We start from the raw sequence: 24,734 nt of genomic DNA, 5'->3' as shown, positions 1-24,734 counted from the left end.
CTGCGTATTGAACTACTTTTTCTGCCAAATTTGTTGTCTAACATGATGTTTTGGTGTTTCATTTGTAAAATCATAACCTAATTTGATGTTTAATAGGTTTTTCCTTAATGCCTCCTTACTATCCAACATATTTGCTTATCCAACATTCTGCCAGCCCGTTTATGTTGGATAAGTGAGACTCTACTGTAATAATAATAATTAAATTGCTTCATTTTTTTTCTTAAAATAGTTTTGACATTGGGCTTTGTGCCCAAATGCCAAATATGTAAATACAAGCAGCATCCAGCTTAATTTAGTATAAGCATAAGATGGAAAGTCTGATTTGCATCAATTGGTAGGACCCAAGGGGGAGCAGAACTCAAATTGCCTTTCTTGCTACTGACAGATATATGTCTATCAGTTCTACCCAGAAGTCATTCAGTGGCCCAGATTCAAATTTTGTTTTTAAAGCTGAGGCGTATTGAATTTTGAAAAGATCTTCATATTTTGGCATGGATCGTTTTTTTTAAATATATTAAAGTTTTGTTTTTTTTAAACAACATTAAAGATTTTTCATGGAACCCCTGCAGTTCTGTTGTGGAACCCTGCCCAAATGGATTCCAAGTCTCTCTGGATACAACCCTAGACCTGGCAGTTTATTTCTCCACAATCACTTGGAATGGGTTAAAAAGGAAAAAAAGATCCCCTTACCCTTCTTCCAACTTCCATTATTGTTCCCTTCTATTCCAGAACTGGAATATTCCCTTCCTGGATATCAATATTTGTTATTTGCTGCTTACCTATTCAAAATAAAACAAAGTAAATAAGGATGTATTTCAATACTACAGTACTTATTTTTCTTTTTGAAAAAACAGTACAAGACATATCAAATCAAAAATGAAAAGGATGGAAAGACTCTACCCATCATTTTCTGTGACACCATGGGACTGGAAGAAAGGGAAGGAGCTGGATTACATATTGATGATGTGCCCAACATAATAAAAGGACATGTTCCTGACAAATATCAGGTAGGATATGCCAGCTATTCCTTACTTCTGATTAAAAAAAAATTCATATATAGCAAAGTTCTGTTTTAAATTAATAATTAATTGACTGGAAACATTGCAGTCTTCAAAACTCAAATTGCTTTACATAATTTCCACATCAGCCACATTCTGTGGTTCGGGGGTTCTCAAACATTTTCAGCTGTGGAGCCCTTTTTGAAGCAAAAGTTTCTTGTGGAGCCACAAGAAATGTTTATATACCCTGTTTCCCCTAAAATAAGACATCCCCAGAAAATAAGACCTAGTAGATGTTTTGCTGAATTGCTAAATATAAGGCCTCCCCTGAAAGTAAGACCTAGCAAAGTTTTTGTTTGGAAGCATGCCCAACGAACAGAACACCAGAGCATGCAGGATCGGTAAATGTACATACCATAGATTGTTGTACATGGAAATAATGGTAGTAACAAGAAATTCTTGATAGGATTCACAGTTTGTCTGGTTATGCTGGCTTGTGATGACAACTACGGTACAGTATATAATAAATGTTCATTTTTTTGTTCAACAATAAATGTGAATTCTTCTTCATGGAAAACTAAGACATCCCCTGAAAATAAGACCTAGTGCATCTTTGGGAGCAAAAATTAATAGAAGACATTGTCTTATTTTTGGGGAAACACGGTAGTTATAATGTATATATTTCAGGCATGGACAAACTAATAATAATAATAACAACAACTACAACAGTATAATAAACTAATAATAGTAATACTCATCATCATCATCATCATTATCATCATCAGAGTAATCCCAGTGGCTATCCAGTCCAATTCCCTTCTGCTATGCAGTAAAAGAGCAATCAAAGCACCCCAACAGATGGCCATCCAGCCTTTGTAATAATGATGATGATGATGATGATGATGATGATGATGATGATAATAATTGGAGCAACTCCAGGTGTTATCCAGTCCAACCCCTTTCTGCCATGCAGTGAAAGCACAAACAAAGCACCCTCAAAAGATGGCCATGCAGCCTTTTAAATAATAAGAACAGCAAAAATATGCATAATATGCATCTTCCTTCTTTGCTCCTTTCCCCCTTCCTTCCTTGTTTCCCTCTCTCCTTCCAGACCAGAGGGAGGAAGCGGGGAAGGAAGGAATGGGAAGGAAGGAAGGCAGACCAGCCCTGTGGCTCCAGGATGCTCCTCTTGGTACCTGTAGCATCATGGCACCGCCACTGCAGCTGAGGAGGAGGCTGAGATATCCCTGGACCTGACAGCTGGGAGTGTCTTTCAAAGCCTGGCCTAGATCACAAAGACTCCCTCCTCCTCCCCCCCTCCTCTTGGGAACGGATACACGCCCCTTGCTTCCAGAGGAAGGAAGAAAGGCAGGCACTATGTGCCTTGGGGGAGGGGCACCTGGACCTCAAGCAAGGAGGAGGAGGAGGAAAGAGGAGGGAAGCATCATGGCGCATGTCCTTGAAACTAGAACATGGCCCCTTATGTCAAATATAATACATTTATAACCATGTAGGATATACTTGTTCCTTGGTAAATGTTTACTGTTGGAACTTACTTAGCACTTTCTGTTAGGAATCTGATTCTGTCCCATTTTCTCACATTATTGTTATTAACTTTCTCTTTTCAGTTGAATCCAGCTGGGGCTATGCAGCCAACATCACCAGGCTATATCAAAGATCCATCTTTCAAGGATGAGATTCATTGTTTCGTTTTTATCCTTGAGGCCCCCAAGATTGAGATCCTTTCTGACAAAATGTTCGGAAAACTGAAAACCATTATACAAAGAACTAACATGTTTGGTCAGTTTATTTTGCATTTGCCTCTCAAGTATCCTGAAACCAATATTTAATAAGGTGATACTGTCATTTTAAAGAACTGTCTGTCTTTTAGCACAGAATGGGATCCTGTGATCCTATAGATGTTGCTACACTTTAGTTCTCTTAATAGTGATCAAAGATAATATTACAGTTCAATAACCTTTGGAAAGCCACAAGATTCAAGTCGATGGTTTCCCAGTGTTACAAGAACACCCCCTTTTCATTGAAATAATTTTTTGATGAATGTAGCTTTGGCATTCTGAAAATGGCATTAATCATTTAGCTGACATTCTCCTTACAGAGAAATGATTAAAAATTGTGTAGTACATATGGACCCTCTCAAAATCCAAATTCTGCAAAATTATCCACAGCTGGGGGGTGGGAGGAGGCTGTTAATACAGTGATACCTTAGCTTTCTGATGATCCAATATACAGAAATGTGCTTGATGCACAAAATTATTGAAATTATTGTATAAAATTATCTTTGGGTTAAGTTTGCATGGCTTATATGAAATGCAAATTAATTTCATGTTTAGATTTTAATCCCTTCTCCAAGCTATTTCATCATTTACATATCTGCAAATGTGGGCATTGCAAAATCTGAAAAATATCCAGAATCACAAAATTGTTTCATCCCAAGCATTTCGGATAAAGGATACTCAACCTGCGTAGTGGAATACACTTTAGTCTTCTTGACATTGGAATGTTATTTCAACCAGTGTTGCACATCTGAAGAGTGTTTTTTTTCACTCTCAAAAGCACAACATGCTATAGTTCAGTGATTTTCAACCTGTGGGTCTCCAGATGTTTTTGCCTACAACTCCCAGAAATCCTAGCCAGTTTACCAGCTGTTAGGATTTCTGGAAGTTGAAGGCCAAATTTGTATCTACCGTCCTTTGACACTTTTCATTAGGTCATAGCATAGTGTTTTAGTACATGTTAATGTTTCAAATACATTAAGTTAATTTGAAAAAAAATATTGTGGTTATCGTCATAATTATCATTATCATAATTGCCGTGACTGCTCTGTGATTTCCCCCAAAATGGCATTCAAGGTAGTCTTTGCCTGCTGACAGAAGGAGAGTAAAGGAAGGCCTTCCTAAAAATGAGTTTATAGGACATAGGGGTAGCCACAAGAAAGGCCCTGTCTTCTGCTCTTGTGATAGTGGTAGAACTGAAAGAAGAACCTTTCCAGAGTATCTCAGAGCTCAGAAGGCTGATATAAATGATACATCCTGTTAGCCTGGACACAAGTTCTATAACTCTTTACAGGCCATAATCAGCTCTTAGAATTGTTCCTGGAAACAGGCAAGCTGAGAGTGGAGCTGTTGTAGCAGGGAGTTGTATGATGCCTACATTTTAAGAATTTGTGAAATCCAATGTTGCCATTGTTTTAGTACATGTATTTTCATAATACATTTTCTTCCTCTAGATATACCACAACTTGTTATACTTACCAAAGTGGATGAAGTTTGTCCTTCTCTTGAAAAAAACATTTCAAATGTATATAGGAGTAAAGTTGTTGAGACAAAGGTAAACTGCTCAATCCTTATCAGTATTGTCTCTATAAATAGGCAGTATTTGAACAAGCAATATTGCTGTCATGTTGCACTAAACTTGTTATTTTTGGTCACTATATTCTAAGCGATGTCCTGAAAAGTTGCCATGTAAAATAAATGTATGATCTGAGCATATTGAAAGGCCCTATTTGCTGGCCTTTTCAAGGGGCCAAAAGGTTATATCTTTCTATTGATGCTATTTGATTCCTTTAGTTTGGAAATGGAGCACTTTATTCTAACATCAAGGAGAGAGTGTTAAATAGCAGGAAGCACAAATTACAGCACAAGCACTGTTTCTCTGTTTTAGAGAAGGGGCCTTGTTTTGGTTCAGGACAGCATCTCTAATTGGCAGTTACAAAGCGAGCCACTGTACTCTGAGGCTCCATCTACATAGCCACATAATTGACTAGTGTTTGACCTTGTATTTCTTAGTTCAACCAACAATTGCTGGACCTACCAAATATCTATTTGTTGCCTTTGTCAACTTTGCAGCAGCTTTTAACTCAATTGATAGAAACCTGTTGTAGCATAAACTGGCTAACACCAATATGGATAAGCCCCTAATTTTTTTAAATCAAGGCACTTTATTCTAACATCAAGGCTAGAATAAGAGTTGGCATTTCTGGCTCATTAACTGACTCTATTCATACTAATAAAGGAATAAAACAAGAGTGCCTACTGGCACCAGCACTCTGTAATCTATATTTGAACAACATAATACTTGCACTCTTAGGGCCAGAATTACTTCCATCTGCAGTAGGATTGAAGAAAATTTCCATTCTACTATATGCTGATGATATGGTTTTAATCTCACTCACCTAAATTGGTTTGAGAAGGATAATTTCTAAGCTCAGTAGTGTACATATTCTAAAGAAAAGCAGAATATCAACTAAAATAAAGCAAAGGTAATGGTGTTTGGAAAAATACACTTTCAACTTAGATGGTCCATCAGGGTCACCAAATTGAACACTATCGGAAATTTAAGTATTCTGGAATCCAGTTTACAGAAATATTTCAGATTAAAGTTATAGCCCAGATTTGTACAGTGCTGCTGCCTGGAGATGGGATAGTTCTTAGATAATGACACTGGAGGCCCCCCAATAACACATTTCTTAAGAAACTGCTGAGACTCCCACCGAGCACTCTGGCAGCCTTGGTCCAGGCAGAGGTTGGTCGTCTCTCCATTAGATCCCATGTTGACTTTACCCTATTTTACTATTGGAGAAGTATAAAAGATTCCTCAGTTAGGGTTCTCTCCAAGGGATGTTTTGAACTGCAAGCAAAATGCAAAACCTGGAATACAAGATATCAGAAGCTGCTTGAATTCCACCCTACTCTGTCTGATAATCTCTCTATCCTGAACTCAAGACAGAAGCTCCATGAATATATTTTCAATCACAGTGTTCACCAGGACAAGCATACTATTAATAATTCAAAATTTTCTAATTGGTTTAGATTGTACAGACTTGAACACAAAAGGGCTATTTATTTGACTAGGCCATCATTTCCAAAATTTAGGGAAGCCTTCACAGTCTTTCATTTTGAAAGTATGTCTGTAGTGATAACTGATTGCAGATACTCAGGGATTCCTCTGGCTCCTCATCTGTGTGTTTGCCCCATTATTTGTTTTCCTGCTGTTTGTATTCTGAGCCGAGAACTAAAGTCCTGGGGCCTACTCAGTATCTTCTACAATCCAACCCAGTTCCAGAAAAGATTTTCTTTCTCTTGACTGACACTAACCCAGTGATTACTTATAAGGTGTCTCTTTTGCTCTGGCACCAATGAAAATCCGGGCAAGATTAATTTCTGATATTGCAGACGACTGTTTTAGGGATGTTTTTACTTAATAATAGTGTGTTTTTTTATACCCAAAGTGTTTGTTGCTTAAGTTTTAATCATACTGAATTTTACTTGGTTTTTAACTATGCAAGAGCTAGTTCATATAGTATTCTATGTAGTATTTAAAGAGTGCATATCACAATTGATTAATGTAGCATTTTAATGGTTTATGTAGTATTTTAATTGTGTATTTTGTATTTTATTTAATGAACTGGTTTTTATGTATTTATTTGTTTGTCCTGTATGTGAAAGACTTTGGGTCTAAGCATTAAATAAATGAAACTAAACATAGCCACATAATGTGGGATAAAAAACAGATTAGTCTGAGGCATTCAGATGACATTTCAGATGAATCAATTTCAACTTGGAATAAACCTGGTTATCCAGATTTGTTCCAGGTCCTGTAAAGGTCTGAATCTCACTGAATAATCAGGATCTTTGCAGGTATGCGGGCAGTGGGAAGTGTCTCCTTGGATCGCCATTCACAATTCCAGGAGACAGTTCTCACAGCCATCCCTCCTCCCCAGGCTTAAGCATCTTGGGGAGGAGGGATGGCAATGCCACCCCACTCCTTATCCCTCTTTAGTCTTTACTAAGAGAGGAAAAATTGCTGTAGGAGCCATTAGGTTTGTCCTACCTTCCAGGGGACTAGAAAATGAAACTAAAGAGTTTTGGGGATGGGATGGGAGAATTCAAACCTCTTCAGTTTCATTTGTCAGTATGCCTTTTCCTTACTGTTTTAAGGGATAAGGAGGGGGAGGGGTAGGAAGATCTACATGCCCACCTGTGCCAATTTTGAATCAGCAGAGTGAGTAATCTGTGTGGTCTAGAAATGCGAAGAAACCAGCATCTGAAATGACATTTGAGCCTGTGTAGATGTCCCTGAATGTTGGATTAGGAAATTCACTGGGTGATCTTGGGCAAGTCACACTTTCTCAGATTCAGAGGAAAACAATTGCAACTCCCCTCTAAAGAAATTGTCCCTACCTCCCCCCCCCCAAAAAAAACAAACAATGACAGGAACACTTTCTGGATACATTTCGGACCTCTTCATATGGGCTCAAATTTGGCGGCCGTGATGGTTTTTTTTTTTTGTTTTTTGCATTTTTGCCACAGATCTAGCCAGCTCCCATTACACACATTAAAGGTTCTTCCAGGGCGGCTCTGTGGTTTTTTTCTTCTTCTTCGTGTCAGGAGCAACCTGAGTTGCTTCTGGTGTGAGAGAATTGGCTGTCTGCAAGGATGTTGCTCAGGGGACGCCCGGATGTTTTGATGTTTTTACCATCCTTGTGGGAGGCTTCTTTCATGTCCCTGCATGGAGCTGGAGCTGATAGAGGGAGCTCATCCCTCTCCCCAGGTGGGATTCTAATCTGGCAGCCTTCAGGTCAGCAACCCAACCTTCAAGTCACAAGGCTTTAACCCTCTCCGCCACTGGGGGCTCCTGGCTCTGTGGTGAAAGTGCAAAAACCCCCCTGTCGTCACCAAAAAATTTGCTGGTGGTGCACAATTGGAGGCTTCCCATCTTTCCATAAAGAAAAGTGGGTCAAGCCGGCTTAAAGAGGCTTCCTCCCATATGATGAGGCCATGGGTAAGCCGAGACGGTGATGGGCGCGGGGCGACAGGCCCCCATAGCCCCTAGCAGGGCGCCACTGGTATCGCTGCAATCAGTGGAAATTCCAAAAATGCATGTGAAGAGGTCCTTTGTCAGATATAACTTGAAAGGCACATAAGAACAACTGGTAAGCACAGCTTGGAGGTAATTCATTGAAAATAAACTTATTACATATAATTTGGTAAAACAATTCTAGAATTGATATCAGAAGTTATTATTTGAATGGCTAACCACCAACATTATTGAGCAGCAATGAATGTTTCACATTCATTTAATTCAGTTTATTACCTGGGAGGATAAATGTGGGGTGGCAGCTTTGTTATTCTCCAGAAGGAAGGCATTGAGAACTCTGGAGACAATGAAAGTGTTTTATTCAAGTGGAAAGTTAAAAATAGGGAAATACTAGGTGTTAGAAGAGAAACCAAGACTGACACCAACACCCTTCCCTAAACAAACAAACAAACAATCAGGAACAAAATAAATATAAGGTCTTCCAAGAAAAGGTATGCTTACAAGAAATGGTGAAATGAAAATAATGTGTAATTTAAAAATAGATAAAATAAAAATGATATTTTATGGAATAAGAATTATTGTTTTCTAACTATATGAAAGGGAATGAAATGTGACCAAGGTACCTTTTTAATTGAGAAAGAAGGATCAACTTGAGGATTACACTGTTATAAACAGTGTTTAACATTTGGTAAATTGTTATTATGCTCAAATTGTTGCACACTACTGAGACCCACATGAAAACCTATAATTAGGTCTCTTGTCAAATTACATTCAGAGGAGGTATGCTGTTTGTTGCCTTCCTTCAACATTGAAAGAGTATAACTTGCCCAACCCATCCAGTGGGTTTTCATGGCCAAATGGGGAATGGAACAATTATCTTTGAATTCCAAATCCATCATCATCATAGGCAATTCTTCGTAGCTGAGTATGATTGGCTTCCAAGGGTAGAGTCTTGGTGATAGATCCATAATGACTGTAAATACCTATTTTGGATCCACATAGTCTTTCACAATGAGGACATACATTTCCAGATGGAATGTGGACACGGCAAGGGTTTGCTTCATTTGCCTTCCTCTTAGCACGTTTCTCCCTTTCACCCTCTATTCATGCCTCTTCAAAATCGATAGCATTGTTGGTAACACCTGACCTCCTGTTAGAGCACTCGAGGTCCAGGGCTTCCCAGTTTTTCATGTTTAACAGACTTTAAATCCTGTCTATGCAACAAAAAATAGCTTCTGAATTTTGCAGTTGACGTATAAAAGTTATAAACCTTCCCAGAAAATAACAAGCCCAATGTTGTCTTAGTAATGTTATAACTAACAACTATTAGAAGTAATCAGGCAAGAAAATGAGATATTACTTGATAATCATGTTTTTTGTTTCCCATGTAGATGCAGTTTACAGCGGAAAGACTTGGCATCCCTTTGTGTAACATAGTTCCTGTTAAAAATTACTGTTCAGAGCTGGAACTCAAAGAGAATGTTGATATTCTGATCCTGCTGGCACTGAGGCAGATTCTGCGCTTAGCAGACAGTTATCTAGATAATTTCCTATTGGACGAAACAGCTGTGGTGAATTAATATTCTGATTTCTGATTGGTTTAACACTGTCAATATCACATCACATTTTACATCACTGTTGTTCCACTTTAATTGCTGTGTCTACTTCCTATGGAATTCTGGGATTTGCAGTTTAAAGAGGGGCATTTATGACCTCATCATACATACTGCCAGAATCGCCACGGATCGTGGCCAATCCGCCGGTGTCTCACTGAACTATGAAACCTAGAATTTTACTAGAGTCAGCATGTAGTGTGATATTGATTATATGATTGCATATTAAAGACTGAATGCCATTCTTTCTTATTTTGGAATTTCTTTTATGGAATTACACTATTAAAAAAACCTGATGGTTTTTTACATGTCGTTTTTCTGTCACTAAATCACTTGCATTGAGATTTGTTAATATTCTTTATGTGTCATGTTTTGGGCTTATTAACATTATTCTATCAATTTATTAATGATAAGAGTTATTCTGTGCATGTTGAAGAAAAGAGTTTTTTTGGTATTAGTTCTAAAAAGGTGCAGGAATTAATTTTCCATTTTCATTCTGTACATATTAAATGGAAACACATGCTAGGAAATGTGGAAGAAAGTAGGAAAAGCACTTTGTAGGTGGATAGGAAGGCACTGGTCCTGAGTTATTCTCTGCACTAGGAAGTAAGTCACACTCTCTTAGCCTCAGAGGAAGGGAAATTCTCCCAATAAAACACTGATAGTTTGCCTTAGGGTCACCATAAGTCACTTGGTGACCTATTACAGGACTTTTTTTTGACAACATTTATTCAGAGGGAATTTACCATTGCCTTCCTTTAAGGGTTGATTTTCCCAAGGTAACCTGGTGGGTTTCCACAGACAAGTTGTGATTCAAAACCTAGTTTTCCAGAGCCCTGGTTAAGTACTTCTATGTGTAATCATTTATGTATATCCCTGACAGGCATTGGGAGACCTTTCTTCTGAAGTTACTCAGACGAAGAAAACAGGTGAGTGTATGGAGGAATATCTAGAAATTATCCTCAAGTAATCATCTCTCTTTACTTCTACCTAAAATTATTTATGTTAAGCAACTATTTCTTCAAATATGTATTTAATGTTGCTGAAGCTACAGCATTTTCACTTTGGGTGTATTTATTCAGAGATTTCTCAGCTAACATTCTTGCAGATCAAGCCCCTATTTATATTCCAATGAACAGTCAGAAAAGAAAAGAAATAATGCTAAAAGTAAGGAAAGAAGTCCAGAAAAGGTATGTGCTATCAGAAATATCACAATTCATCACTTCTTTGTATTCTTGATGAGAAGACACCACATAGTAAACAGAGCTAGCAATCCATTAACATTTGCTAGGGGGGAAATAAGGAAGTAGAACTGTTTACCATTACTAATAGATGATTCTTCTAAAAAGAATGGATCAAAATGCTAATGGGATAATTTTATTATTTTTGCAAAGCCCTGTTCTGCATTTTTGTTACATTGCTGATGTGGCGCCAGGGGTATGCATTGACTGCTATGGCAAATTTGCTTCCAGTGCCTGACTCGCTTGAATGTAGGACCTGGCTAGCAGGGCGTTGTCGCCAATGGGCTGAAAATCTTCGGGTTTTTTTGGACCTTGGACAGAAAATCTCATTCGTGAACGCACCTGTTTGTGGGAGAGGTGCTAAAAAATGAAAACGGGGCCTTATGAATGAAACAAACTGAAACGGATAGCGATTCTATACAAATGCTCAAGATTAGTTAACACCCTGCAGTATTTGTTTTGCTATCTGTGCCCCTGTTCAGAAAATTTCATCTTACTTTCTGTCCCTGTAATAATTGGATTTTGAAAAATGTGGTTTGTTGTGGAAACAAGGATTGGTGAGAAAGCTTCAGTGGAAACACCTTTTTCATGAGTGAATTTTTCTTCCTCGGGGTAGATTTGTCCAATCTTTATGAGGTCATTGACACAATGAGGCAGGTTGACAATCTTGGTCCTTCCATCAAAGTTGCGAGGAATCAGAGTACAAATAGATTGTCTTTATTTTCCCCTATTCCAAAGGGGGCACTTTCCCCCAGGAACATCTTGGCAGTATCCATTGTTGCACTTGGAGTGGAGCTCTCCAAGGAGTTACAGCACATTCCCATTGCAATCCAGAAGTCCCCAGAAGAATTGATGGGTCTTGCTTCTGAGGACATATGTATTGAATTTTATTGTCTTGGGAAACATTGGTCTTCCAAATGTTGCTGAACTGGAGCTCCAGTCATGCCTACCTGTTGGATGTGTGGGTTACTGCAGTAGAGGGTAACCAACATCTGGAGAGCCCTGCAAATCTTGCATGTTGTATAATATAGATCCTGCTATCTCTTCTTTCTTTGGTAGATTAAGTAAATAATAATAATAATAATAACAGCAGCAGCAGCAGCAACAGCAACAATGTTCCCAGGGGGACACAGGGTGGATTCCAACATAGAAAAAGGCAAACATTCAATGGCTTAATATAACAAATATGTACCGACAAAATAATCCATAGTAGCTCCACATATGAAAACAATATTGGAACCTAACATCATTAAATTAAAGAAAACGTAATCAAACAAAATGATCTAATAACATAAAACCTAAACATAAAACATCCACATTGATTCACAGAAGCCAACCAAAGTTCATAAAGTCATTTGGGTTGATTTTGTGGACAGTGATGACAGCTAGGCCAACATGGACAACAAAATACAACAATAGTTTTAAGAATAGCTAATACTAAATCCTGACCAGCCAAAAAGGGAAAGAAGGGACTACTGCATTTATTGGGAATCAAACATGTAAATGTTCTGTATAAGGGTAGCAAGCATCTGCAGCCAACAAGGCGCAATTGTAGTTGTGGCATTTAATTCAAATGGTTATAATTTTGGACATTTCGAGTATATGTAACTAAAGGAAAACTACTCTTTCAGGTAAAGGGAAAGACTTAAAACTTTGCCTGCTCAAAATCTCAGTGAAAAAATGCTGATCAGGCTATATATGATAATACTGTTGTACAGTGGTTCTCAAACTTCCTAATGCTACAATCCCTTAATACAGTTCCTCATGTTGTGGTGACCCTCAACCATAAAATTATTTTTGTTGCTACTTCATAACTGTAATTTTGTTACTGTTATGAATTGTAATGTAAATATCTGATATGCAGGAGATATTTTCATTTGTTGGACCAAATTTGGCACAAATACCCAATATGCCCAAATTTGAATACTGGTGAGTTAGGGGGGGGATTGATTTTGTCATTTGGGAGTTGTAGTTGCTGGGATTCATAGTTCACCTATAATCAGAGAGCATTCTGAACTTCACCAATGATAGAATTGAACCAAATTTGGCACACAGAACTCCCATTACCAACAGAAAATACTGGAAGGGTTTGGCGGACACTGACGTTGAGTTTGGGAGTTGTAGTTCACCTACATCCAGTTTTCTCTGCCAAAAGGGTTCCTAAGACCATCAGAAATATATGTTTGCTGATGGTCTTTGATGACCCCTCTGAAACCCCCCTTATCACCACCCCCAGAGGTCCCGACCCCCAGGTTGAGAAAAGGCTGCTGTGATAGATATGGTCCTATGATCTCTGCTATTCCTTTCATAAAATACTACTGCAATAGCCATGAATGTCAATGCTGACAACTACATGTTCTGAATATAACTCCTACATGGGAATGACTAAGTCCTTTTAGAATGTGCAGTATATTGAATGAAACACAAGCAGAAATAAAGAGATATGACTCTGCATAGAGCTCAGTTGATTTTACACTTTTGATTTTTGTTTTTAATATCTTTCCTCAGATGCAAATGAGATGATGGAGCAACCATGGAGGGATGTTACCTGGAAAACTGAGTAGGTTGATTTGAGACTATCAATCTGAAATTATCAAACTATTATAAATAGATTGTAATAATAATGGTGAGAAAATCATGGCACAATTTAATGTTAATTTTCAAGTGTGTGAAGATGAGCCATAGGGCCAAAAATCCACTCCCAAAGAGAAATATCCCAGTGTCTAACATCCATTACACAAGATAGACTTCTATCATACCTTGGTCCATGCCAATGTGGGTCTTCTAGTGTGATGCAGCTGCTGAAAAGCCAATCCAGTTGTGGGCTGCATTAAGAGGAATAGAGTTTCCTGGTCAAGATAATTATTAGTGCCGCTCTGGCCAGACATAACCTGGACTACTCTAGCATATTCTAGTTACCAGAGTTCATTAACAAAATTGTCCAGAGAATTCTTGATATTTGAGAATTTGATTTTTCATCAAGGTGATGAAAAATCTTAAAAAATCTGACTCTGGAGATGGTGCTCATCTCCATTTCTTAGCCGAAGAATGAGGGTTGTCCATAGACATCTCCTAGGTCATGTGGCCGGCATGACTGCATGGCACCCTGTTACCTTCCTGCTGGGACGGTACCTATTGATCTATTCACACTTGCATATTTTCGAACTGCTAGGTTGGCAGGATCTGGGGCTGACAGCAAAAGCTTCACCCTGCGATCCTGCAGATTTGAACCGTTAACCTTCCAGTCAGCAAGTTCAGCAGCTCTGCAGTTTAACCCACTGTGCTACAGCAGCCACAAAAAAGAGCAATACAAAAGTTTTAAAAAAAACAAATAATAACAATGTGGTAAAAACAGAATTAAAATACAGCAAATACATTAAAACTCATATCCCTTCCCTTCCATTCCACCCCCCCCCCTCCCCAGAGAGTCCCCTTATCCTTCCCCATAGGCCTGTTGGTAGAGGAAGATCTCAATCTGCTTGCGGTAGGCCAGCAGGGATGGGGCCATCCCCAGCTTTGCTGGACGATTTTGTACTGCAGCAATAGTATTTGTATAACACTAGATGGCCTTTTTGGTTCCTTCAAACTTTAAGGTTTTATCATTCTACAAGAAATCCACCCCCCAAAACTAGGGAACACAAAGGCAAGTCCAGAACCGTTTAAGCAATAGCAAGTAAAAATATATATAGCCCAAACAGGCTGTGTGTCTGTTTCTTTTTAATGAAGTGGAATAAGAGTAAAATATACAGAGAACCAGAGAAACATTTGGCAAAGGTGTAGACAGGCAAAAATAACAAAGTTTAGTACACAACAGTCCTATAACTCAAACTGGACTAGAAGTTAAACCTAGATGGCCAGATTGAGCTCCAGCAGCCGAAGAGGAGGCAGGAATCCCTCTTAGCTTGTGGCAAGCCTTGTCTCTTAGAGTGCACTAGAAGGCTGAGTGTCAGAGACAGAACGCCAGTGAGTAAAGCAAAACTCAGTTTATTGAGATTACAAAACCCCCTTCTTCTATTATCGGAGCCCGAAGGCTCAACCATAACACTGAGTGTTTGTTGTTTCTTGTTGTGTAAATGCTGGGTACTTGTTTATAAGGTGGTGAGTGTGTTGTTAAGACTTTATGGTTAGGGTCACCCTGTTGTGAGCCGCCCCGAGTCCCTTCGGGGAGATGGGGCGGGATATAAAAATAAAGTTTATTATTATTATTATTATTCTGGTATCTAAGAAACTGATACCTCTGCTTGAGGCCTTGTGTTTGAGACTGTGTGCTTTGTCTCCATGCTTGAGAGGAGTAGCTTCTGCTGTGTGCTCAAGGTGTGGAACTTCAGCTAGGTCATCTGACCAGTTTTCAGGAGATCTACAGAGCATTTTACAGAAAAGGGACCCTATCAATCCTCAAAGGAGATAGGTGTTTCCCACCTGATAAGAATAGAAGCTGTGATTTCTAGTTCTAGTTCAGATCATTTGTATTCCAGTTCAGATCATTTGTATTCCAGACTGCCTCCAATTTTTGGGTAGGTTGTAGATAAGCCCTCTGCAGTGCAGAGGTCAAGTCCATCCAGCTCCAAAGGAATTATCTGCTTTCCTTAAATACTTTTTGATAGATGTTAACACATACCGTATAAGGAGACCAATAGATTAGAGGGAAATGCATACTGGGTGCAAATGAGTATTGCAAAAAAATAAAAATAAAGGAATGTATTCATGTAAAATGCATAGGAAAGGGTTTGTAACCTACAGATTGCCAATGTTCCAGCTGTGTGCCTAAAGTTGCTGATTTTGTTTCTCTTGGAGCTTCAGTACACTTATGAGCATATTAACTTTTCTGTTAAACTAAGATATTGAGTATCAAATTTGCTGAAATGTATGAATATCTGGGAAGCAAAGATTAACTGCAGTCCAACTTTTATTATAGTTTCTTTTACAGAGCTTTTCTTCCCACCATGATCTTATGTTATTTCTCCTGTTTCTAAACAACACTTTTTTCTTTGTCTCTTTTTACCACAAATAACTGTTTCAGCTACGTAAACCAATATAGCTAATAAATATATGTTTTGCTTTTTTTTACAGGGAAAGAAAAAAACTGATGAGTGAGATAGAAGCTTACCATCCTTGTTTAAATTCAGTGCCACAGTTTCGGGTTCTGTTCTTGGGACCAGTTGGAGCAGGGAAATCCAGCTTTTTCAACTCTGTGAAGTCTGTTTTCCAGGGCTATGTGACAACTCAGGCCATAGTAGGAGGAATTTCTGGAACCAGCATGACCATGAAGGTTTGCCTTCCTCTAAGTCTAAAATTAAAATGCATTCAGTCAGTCTGTAGCTTTTACTACTCTATTTCTTGATGTTTCAAGTAATGTTTTCAATAGATTATGGTAAAAAGAAAAAGACAACTGTAGTTCCTAATTTCAAATTGACCAGTGGTCAAATGCATTCATGCTGAACAAACTTATTTCAAATAAGTTACATTGTTCTTGTGCTCTTTGTGTTTAAATATCTCTGTTACCATCATAGGAAGAGTGGTTTGTCTCTTGTTTAATGAAATAATAACTATTTGATCATTGGCTAGGTCCAATCATGCTGAACAAACTAATCATACAAAAATCTCTCTCTGAAGCAGAAACAAGTTTATTAACCTGCCATATTTGTTTCCTGAATATGTTCACTCACTATGTTGTAATATTGCCCAGTGATGGTTGATCAAGGATTCTCATGGAAGCAGGAGGTCAGCAATAGAGGTATCCGGATTCCCTCAGAGCAAAGAGCATTTACATACCAGAATGCAGACTTGAGGAATTGCTGGTCCTTCCCCTATCCCTTGCTTCACAGTACTCTTGATTCAGGGAGTGAATGGGGCATCAAATGGCTCTGTTTACACATAATAATATTGGGTTAGGCATGTCTCCAAAACAGAGATGCTGGTTGTTGCCTTATTGATTTCCTCACACCATCTTCATCTATTGGACCGAGGCCAGTCACTCCCCACCTGGCCAGTGAGCTGCATAGTTTTTGCAGGCCTGATAAAAAGGCACATCCAAATATCCTTTCACTTCTCGGATTTTGGCACCATTACCGTCACTCCAGGGTAGGATGGACAGCTTCAGAAGCTTCGAGGACTGTTTCTTGGATCAAGAGTAGAGTTTGTGTTAGGCTTACAGAAAAGCAAAAAGAAAAAAAACCAAACCACATGCAGCACCTTAACTCTGTCCCTAAACATTGTGAGCCCACAAGGTTCTTCTTTTTTTCTCCACTCCTATTGTTTCGTACAATTGAGTAAATTTGGAAATAAATAAAAAAACATTTTACATCTAACCACAAATCTTTACTTTGGTACAAGAACACAGACATTTACTTTGGTACACTTAAAATGATAAATGAAATTGATTCATTTTTGTACTTAAAGGAGGTTTGACATTGGTCATTGTGCCCAAATACTGAATATGTAAATCCAAGCAGCATCCAGTTTAATGTGTAGTAAGCATAAGATGAAAAGTCTGATTTGCATCAATAGGTAGAACACAAAGAGAAGCAGAACTCAAGTTGCCTTTCTGGCTGCTGACAGATATATGTCCTACCCAAATTTCATTCAGTCCCACAGATTCAAAATTCATTTTAAAGCTGAGGTGCATTGCATTTTGAAAAGATCTTCATATTCTGGCATGGATAGTATTTTTATATACTGGTATTAGGGTTTTTAAAAATATATTAAAGATTTTTCATGGAAACCCTAAAATACTTTCAGAAAATTGGTCTCCTGGCGTGTCATTACTACATGTCAGGATGACTGAAAGACCACCTTAATGGTGGCCTGGTAAGTTTTTTAAATGTAAGGCTTGTTGGAGCCTCCGGTGGCTCAGTGTGTTAAAGCGCTGAGTTCCTGAACTTGCAGACCAAAAGGTCTCAGGTTCAAATCCAGGGAGCGGAGTGAGCGCCCACTGTTAGCTCCAGCTTCTGCCAACCTAGCAGTTCGAAAACATGCCAATGTGAGTAGATCAATAGGTACCGCTCCAGCAGGAAGGTAACGGCGTTCCATGCAGTCATGCTGGCCACATAACCTTGGAGGTGTCTACGGACAACGCCGGCTCTTCGGCTTAGAAATGGAGATGAGCACCAACCCCCAGAGTCGGACACGACTGGACTTAACGTCAGGGGAAACCTTACCTTACCTTACCTTTAAGGCTTGCTTTTGGGAGGCTTGGGGGAGGCCGTGGGTGCCATCCAAGAGCCAAAAAGGTGCAAGATGGTTGTAGGAACTCATCCCCGGGTAGTTACGATTCGTCCTGGAACTACCCGGGGGTGAGTCTCCACAGGCCCAATGTCCCATTAGACCCAGCCCTTTCAGGAAGGCCTGGATCTAATGGGTTAACTCATTAATTTGGAAAACCCTGGTTTGATTCAAATTAATTCAGTTTTACCAAATTTGAATCTGGTAAAATTGATACAGGTCTCAGTTAGAAGGCCTGTCTGGATGGGCCTTACAATACTTTTGTGGAACCCTGCCCAAGTGGATCCCAAGTCTCTCTGCATACAACCCTAGACATGGCAGTTTATTAGTCCACAGTCACTGGGAATGGGCTAAAAAGGAAGAAAGGTCCCACCTTCTTCCAACTTCCTTCCAGCATTGTTCTCTTCTAGTCCTGAACTGGAATATTTTTTCCATGATATCAGTATTTGTTATTTGCTGCTTACATATTAAAAAGAAAACAAAGTAAACGATGTATTTAATACTATTTATTTTTCTTTTTGAAAAAAAACAGTACAACACTTATCAAGTTAAAAATAAAGAGAGTGGAAAGACCCTGCCGATCATCTTCTGTGACACTATGGGACTGGAAGAAAAGCAAGGAGCTGGACTGGATATTGATGATGTGCCCAACATAATAAAAGGATATGTTCCTGACAAGTATCAGGTAGGATACACCAGCTATTCCTCACTCATGCAGTTTTGTTTTAAATTAATCATTTGTTGACTGTAAACATTGCAGTTTTAAAAACTCAAATTGCTGTACATAATTTCTATATAGCCACATCCTGTAGTCTATGATTGATTCTCCTGACTGATGGCATGATGGTTTCAGAAAAATGCAGTTGCAAGAAGGCTTATCTGTATGCCAGGCTATATAAGAGCCATGCTATGTGACCTTATATTTTTAAGTGGTTTTCAATACTATGATTATTGGAACTATGTGAAAACCTTTTCACAGAATTGATTACCTTCTTGAGAAGCATGCAGAAGATTGGACTTTGAAGTCTTAAATTGCAATACACTGTAGAATTAATGTAACATGATACAATTTTAACCGCCTTGGCTCAATACTATAAATTGTGGGAAGCTGTAGTTTGGTGAGCCCACCAGCAATCTTGGGCACTGAAGGCTAAATACCTTGTGAAACCACAACTCTCATGATCCTATAGCATTGAACCATGACAGTTAAAGTGATGTCAAGCAGCATTTATTCTATAGTGAAGTTGCATTCTGATGAGTCTGCTACTGCTCAGAATGAATTAGATGTCTAGCTGTGGTTGCAGTCCTTACTCTTTTGTTCTGCCAAATCTATATGTAGAAACATATATTAATTAGTTTTGGTATTTTGAATCACTGTGTGTTTCCTCCTTTGTCTCATATCCACCCCCTCCCCCCAGCACGGTTTAAATGAACACCGAGTAATCATAATGCAATTGCCCAAACATACAATAGTACCTTCAGCAGGATGCCTGTAATTCCACCTGAGCAGATTAGTAGGGCCCGACTCTGAGGGAACTGAAGGAAATCGCTTGTTATCCAGTACTAGATGGGTCTGGTAGGAAAAATCTATTTCCTACCTAAAATGGAGCCCATTTTATGCAGCCTTGCATGAAAGGCACTTTCTAGGATGATCTTAAAGTCTAGTTTTAAATATATGAAATCAAGAAAAGAAAGTGCAGTGTATTGGATCACATAAACTTTCTCTTCCTAATGAAAACATGTCAAATATAATACATTTGTAAGTGTGTCGAATGTACTTGTTATTTGATAAATGTTTATTGTTGGAACTTCTTTAGCACTTTCTATTAGGAATCTGATTCTGTCCTATTTTCTCATATTATTGTTATTACCTTTCTCTTTTCAGTTTAATCCAGCTGGGGCTATGCAGTCAACATCACTAGGCTATATCAAAGATCCATCTTTCAAGGATCAGATTCATTGTTTTGTTTTTATCCTTGAGGCCCCCAAGATTGAGATCCTTTCTGACAAAATGTTGGAAAAACTGAAAACCATTATACGAAGAACTAACATGTTTGGTCAGTTTGTTTTGCACTTGCCTCTCAAGTAGACTGAAACCAATATTTAATAAGGCGATGCTGTCATTTTGAAGAACTGTCTGTCTTTCAGCACAGAATGGGATCCTGTGATCCTATAGATGTTGCTACACTTTAGTTCTCTTACTGGTGATCAAATATAATGATGTTACAGTTCAAAAAACTTTTGAAAGTTACAAGATTCAAGTTGATGGCTTCCCAATGATATAAGAATACCACCTGTTCATTGTAAGATATATTTTGTCTTAATGTAGCTTGGCATTCTGAAAATGGCATTAAGCATTTATTTGAAGCTCACATTCTCCATACAGAAAAATGATTACAATTGTGTAGTACAGGTGGAACATCTGTTATCTAGAGTTCCAAAATCAAATTCCCCAAAATCATCCACCGGGGGGGGGGGGGGGGGGGGGGCTTAATATTTCGAATCGGATCCCTTCTCCAATACCGGCAAATGTGGATATTCCAAAATGTGAAAGATATCCAGAATCTTAAAATTCTAAGCAATTTGTACAGTGGAATACACTTTATTCTTCTTGAAGCATTCCTGAAAGTTTTCTCTCCCCCCCCCCCCCCCAAAGTACAACATGCTACAGCTAAATTTGTATCTACCATCCTTTGACTCTTTTCCTTGGGTCATAGCATAGTGTTTTAGTACATGTAAATGTTTCAAATATGGAAGGTTTGTGTGAAAAATATTTATTGTGAAAAATATTTATTGTGGTCATTGTCATCATTATTATCAATTGTCGTGATTGTTATTATCTTTAGTTATACCCTGTCATTTTCCTTTGTTTGCTGACAGAAGAAGAGTAAGGGGAGGGGCATTCTTGCCTTCCTAGGAAGTGAGTTATAGGCCACAAAGAAAGCCCTGTCTTATGCTCCTGTGATAGTGGTAGGACTGAAAGAAGAACCTTTCCTGAGTATCAGGGCTCAGAAGGCTGATATAAACGATATGTCCAGTCTACCTGGACAAGAGCTCTCTAACTCTTTGCATGCCATAACCAGTTAGTGAAATCCAATGTTGCCATTGTTTTAGTAAATGTATATTCATATTACATTTTCTTCCTCTAGATTTACCACAACTTGTCATACTTACCAAAGTAGATGAAATTTGTCCTTCTCTTGGAAAAAACATTTCAAATGTATACAGGAGCAAAGTTGTTGAGGCAAAGGTAAACTGCTCAATCCTTATCAGTATTGACTCTATGAATAGGCAATATTTTGAACATGGAGTATTGCTCCTACGTTGCACTGATCATGCAATGGAGGAATTGTGTCTTCAAAGCTTTTTTAGTTTCATTTGCCAGTCTGCCATTTCCTTACTGTTTTAAGGGATAAACGAGAGGGAGGAGTAGGGGAAGATCTTCATGCCCACCTGTACCAATTTTGAATCAGCAGAGTGGGTAATCTTTGCAAGAAATGTGAAAAAACCACTATCTTAAATGACATTTAAATGTTGGATTAGGGAATTGGGAAATTCACTGGGTGATCTTGGGCAAGTCACACTTTCTCAGACTCAGAGGAAGACAATGGCAACTCCTTTCTAAAGAAATTGTTCCCACCCCCAATAAAAAAACAGTGACAGGAACACTTTCTGTTTACATTAAATCAGATACAACTTGAGAAGAATATTAGAATAACAACTGGTAAAACAGCCTGGAGGAAATTCATTGAAAATAAGATTACTACACCTAATTTGGTAAAACTATGCAAGAATTGATTTCAGAAGTTATTATTTGAATGGCTAACCACAACATTGTTAATTATTTGGCAGCAATGAAGGCTTCACATTCATTTCATTCAGTTTATTATTTGAGAGAATTTTCAGCAAAAGGAAGACACTGAGAACTTTGAAGACATTGGAAACATTATATTCAAATGGAAAGTTAAAGATAGGGAAATAATAGGCATTAGAAGAGAAAACCAGACTGACACCAATGTCCTTCCATATACAAACCAACTAACCAAGCAACTGACAGGAACAAAATAAATTACATGTCTTCTAAGGAAATGCATGCTCAGAAGAAATGGTCAAATGAAAATAATGTGCACGTTTCTCCCTTTTGCCCTCTATTCATGTCTTTTCAAAATCCATAGCACTGTTGGTAACACCTGACCTTTAGTTAGAGCGCTCAAGAGCCAGGGCTTCTGTTTTTCTCTTTTCATTTTTAATATACTGGAAGTCCTTCTATGCACCAAATAATTTCTTCTACATTTTGCAGTATATGTATGAGTTAGGAACTTTCCCAGAAAATGACAAGCCCCGTGTTGTCTTAGTAATGCTAGGACTAACACTTGTTGGGCAAGAAAATGGGATTTTACTTGATAATCATGTTGTGTTTTTTGTTTTCCATATAGATGCAGTTAACAGCGGAAAGACTCGGCATCCCTTTGTGTAACATAGTTCCTGTTAAAAATTACTGTTCAGAGCTGGAACTCAAAGAGAATATTGATATCCTGATCTTGCTGGCACTTAGGCAGATCCTACGCTTAGGAGAAAGCTACCTAGATAATTTCCCATCGGATGAAATAGCTACAGTGGATTAAGATTCTGATTTCTGATTGGTTTAACACTGTCAATATCACACCACATTTTTATATCACTGTTGTTCCACTTAATTGTGGTGTCTGCTTCCTGGGATCTGGGATTTGCAGTTTAAGGAGGGACATTTAGAGTCCTCAGGCTGAGTTCTTGGGCCTCATTAAACGGTGAAACCCAGAATTCCACTGGAGTCAGCCATGCAGTGTGATATTGATTATATGGGTTGCATATTAAAGATAAAATGCCACCCTTCCTTTCTCAGTTCTGAATTTCTCTTTTGGAGATACACTATAAAAAACTGATTGTCCTTTAATGCCATTTATCTGTAACTGAATCACTTGCATTGAGATTTATTTATGCTGTATATTTATCATGTTTTGGGCTTATTACATGATATCAGAAATGGGTAATTTATTAATGATATAGTTATTATGTGCACTATTAAGTTCTAAAAATGTACAGGATGTACATAAAATTGTACATTTAATTCTGCACAAATTGGAATGACAATTCATGCGAGGAAATGTTGAAGGCAGTAGGAAGAGCACTTTACCTTGATAGATTCAATCAAGGAAGTCCCTGGCCCTGAATTTGCAAGCCTTTTAGCATCAAGACCTTTTGGAGTGTGTCATTTGTAAATCACCATAAATGAAAGCAAATTTGATAGCACACAACATCTCCTAACCCTCTCCTGTGAAATCAAATTCCATTACAGTGTTGTTACAATTAATAGTTAATGCTTGTAACAATGAGGAAAGCCAGGTAGCTGACACTTCCTTTAGTTTGGGTAGCAAAATACTTGGCAACAGTAAAAGGTTTCTGAATGACACCTAGAGGAGTTTTTAGAAATTTACATGATCAAATGTTTCAGCTGTACATCATAAAAAGGGATATAGATCAGCATGCTTTATATCAAGCCTTACAAATGCCCATTTTGCTTGATTTTTTTTCAGTTTCAGAAATACTTCCTCTCAAATTTTGATTCTTCAAAACTAAGTTTGATTCATAAAATATACTTAAGATCAAAAACATCAGTTATCTGCCATTAAAATCAAGAATTTGTCTGCAAACTCTACAGAAAGGAAAGGATATGGATCACATGCATATATGTGTACAGAAAGGACATTATAGCCATGTTTAAATATTTTAAAGGGTGTCACATTGATAAATGGAGCAAGAATGTTTTCTGTTGGTCTAGAGACCCAGACATTGGGCAATGGATTCAAATTGCAGGAAAAGAAATTCCACCAAAACATCAGAAAGAACTTCCTCAGCCGTTTGGCAGTGGATTATGCTGCCTTAGAGAGTGGTGGAGTCTCCTGAGGATATTTTAAGCAGAGGCAGGATGGCCATCTGCCAGGAGGGATTTGCTCATGTGTTCAAGCAAAGCATGAGGTTGACCCTTGGAGTTTCTTCCAACTTGATGATTTTATGATTCTGTTATTCTAAGAGACCATGATGGACAAAAACTGGAGATACATATGGATCTACTCTGCAACCAGTAACCTTTTAATTTGAAGGTATGGATCCCAAAAACAACTCATTGTTGTCCCACAATTCAGGAAAAAAACCCAGAGGAACCAATGGAGTATATGCTGCCATTTGAGGCTGCAAACCAAACATGCCAGCATGGCATGAAATAAATGATGATGTTCTACATCCTATAGTATCAAATAATCAGACAAGATTTAACCCTTTGTATACATTAGTATGCAAATTTGCATTTGTCTTTAATAAATGGTAAAATTCTATGCATATGAAAATTGTTTTAAAATTTCTTCATGATGTATTATCAATAAATGTTTGATTTGTATATCTATCCATCCATCTATCTATACCCAATATATAATTTCTCGAGCAAAAAATGGCCATGAGTGGAAAAGGTTTTAAGAAGCTCTGCATTATGGTTTAACAAAGGAGAAAATAAAGAGAGCCAGCACTAGAGAACTCAACGGAGAGGAGAAGCCAGATGGATGAGGAATTGAAAATAGAATTGAAAGACCACTCCAAAAGTGACAGGAAGTACTTCATATTGTTTAGTATTGGTTTAGTATTGTGGGGTTTTATTTTCTCTCTCCTTTTTTTCTTTGCTTTTCCTCTCCCGCTCTCCCATACCATTCCCTCCCCTGGTTCTCTTCTCCTCTCCCCCCCCCCCCCCCCGCCTTCTCTCTCTCTTTTCTTAGAGGTAATAGATGTAATTT

At 38.2% G+C, this 24,734-nt stretch overlaps 1 protein-coding gene across 1 annotated transcript in view; it reads left to right on the top strand.

The window, feature by feature from the left end:
* The window catches only part of LOC100568253 (uncharacterized), a 69,490-nt gene extending 45,138 nt beyond the window's left edge, over positions 1–24,352 (top strand). Inside the window, exons 11-21 of the mRNA XM_062978129.1 lie at positions 855–1,007; positions 2,627–2,798; positions 4,249–4,349; positions 9,230–9,409; positions 10,335–10,380; positions 13,201–13,252; positions 15,763–15,961; positions 18,446–18,598; positions 19,799–19,970; positions 21,063–21,163; positions 22,350–24,352. Of these exons, the coding sequence (XP_062834199.1) occupies positions 855–1,007; positions 2,627–2,798; positions 4,249–4,349; positions 9,230–9,409; positions 10,335–10,380; positions 13,201–13,252; positions 15,763–15,961; positions 18,446–18,598; positions 19,799–19,970; positions 21,063–21,163; positions 22,350–22,538 (1,518 nt within the window). The 3' untranslated portion in view covers positions 22,539–24,352. The remainder of the gene's footprint in view (positions 1–854; positions 1,008–2,626; positions 2,799–4,248; positions 4,350–9,229; positions 9,410–10,334; positions 10,381–13,200; positions 13,253–15,762; positions 15,962–18,445; positions 18,599–19,798; positions 19,971–21,062; positions 21,164–22,349) is intronic.
* The last annotated feature ends 382 nt before the right edge of the window (positions 24,353–24,734 follow it).

This window comes from Anolis carolinensis, chromosome 4 (genome assembly GCF_035594765.1).
Source record: "Anolis carolinensis isolate JA03-04 chromosome 4, rAnoCar3.1.pri, whole genome shotgun sequence".
Classification (NCBI taxonomy): domain Eukaryota; kingdom Metazoa; phylum Chordata; class Lepidosauria; order Squamata; family Dactyloidae; genus Anolis; species Anolis carolinensis.
Note: the sequence above shows the minus strand (reverse complement) of the source record. Positions and strands in the feature narration are given on the sequence as shown.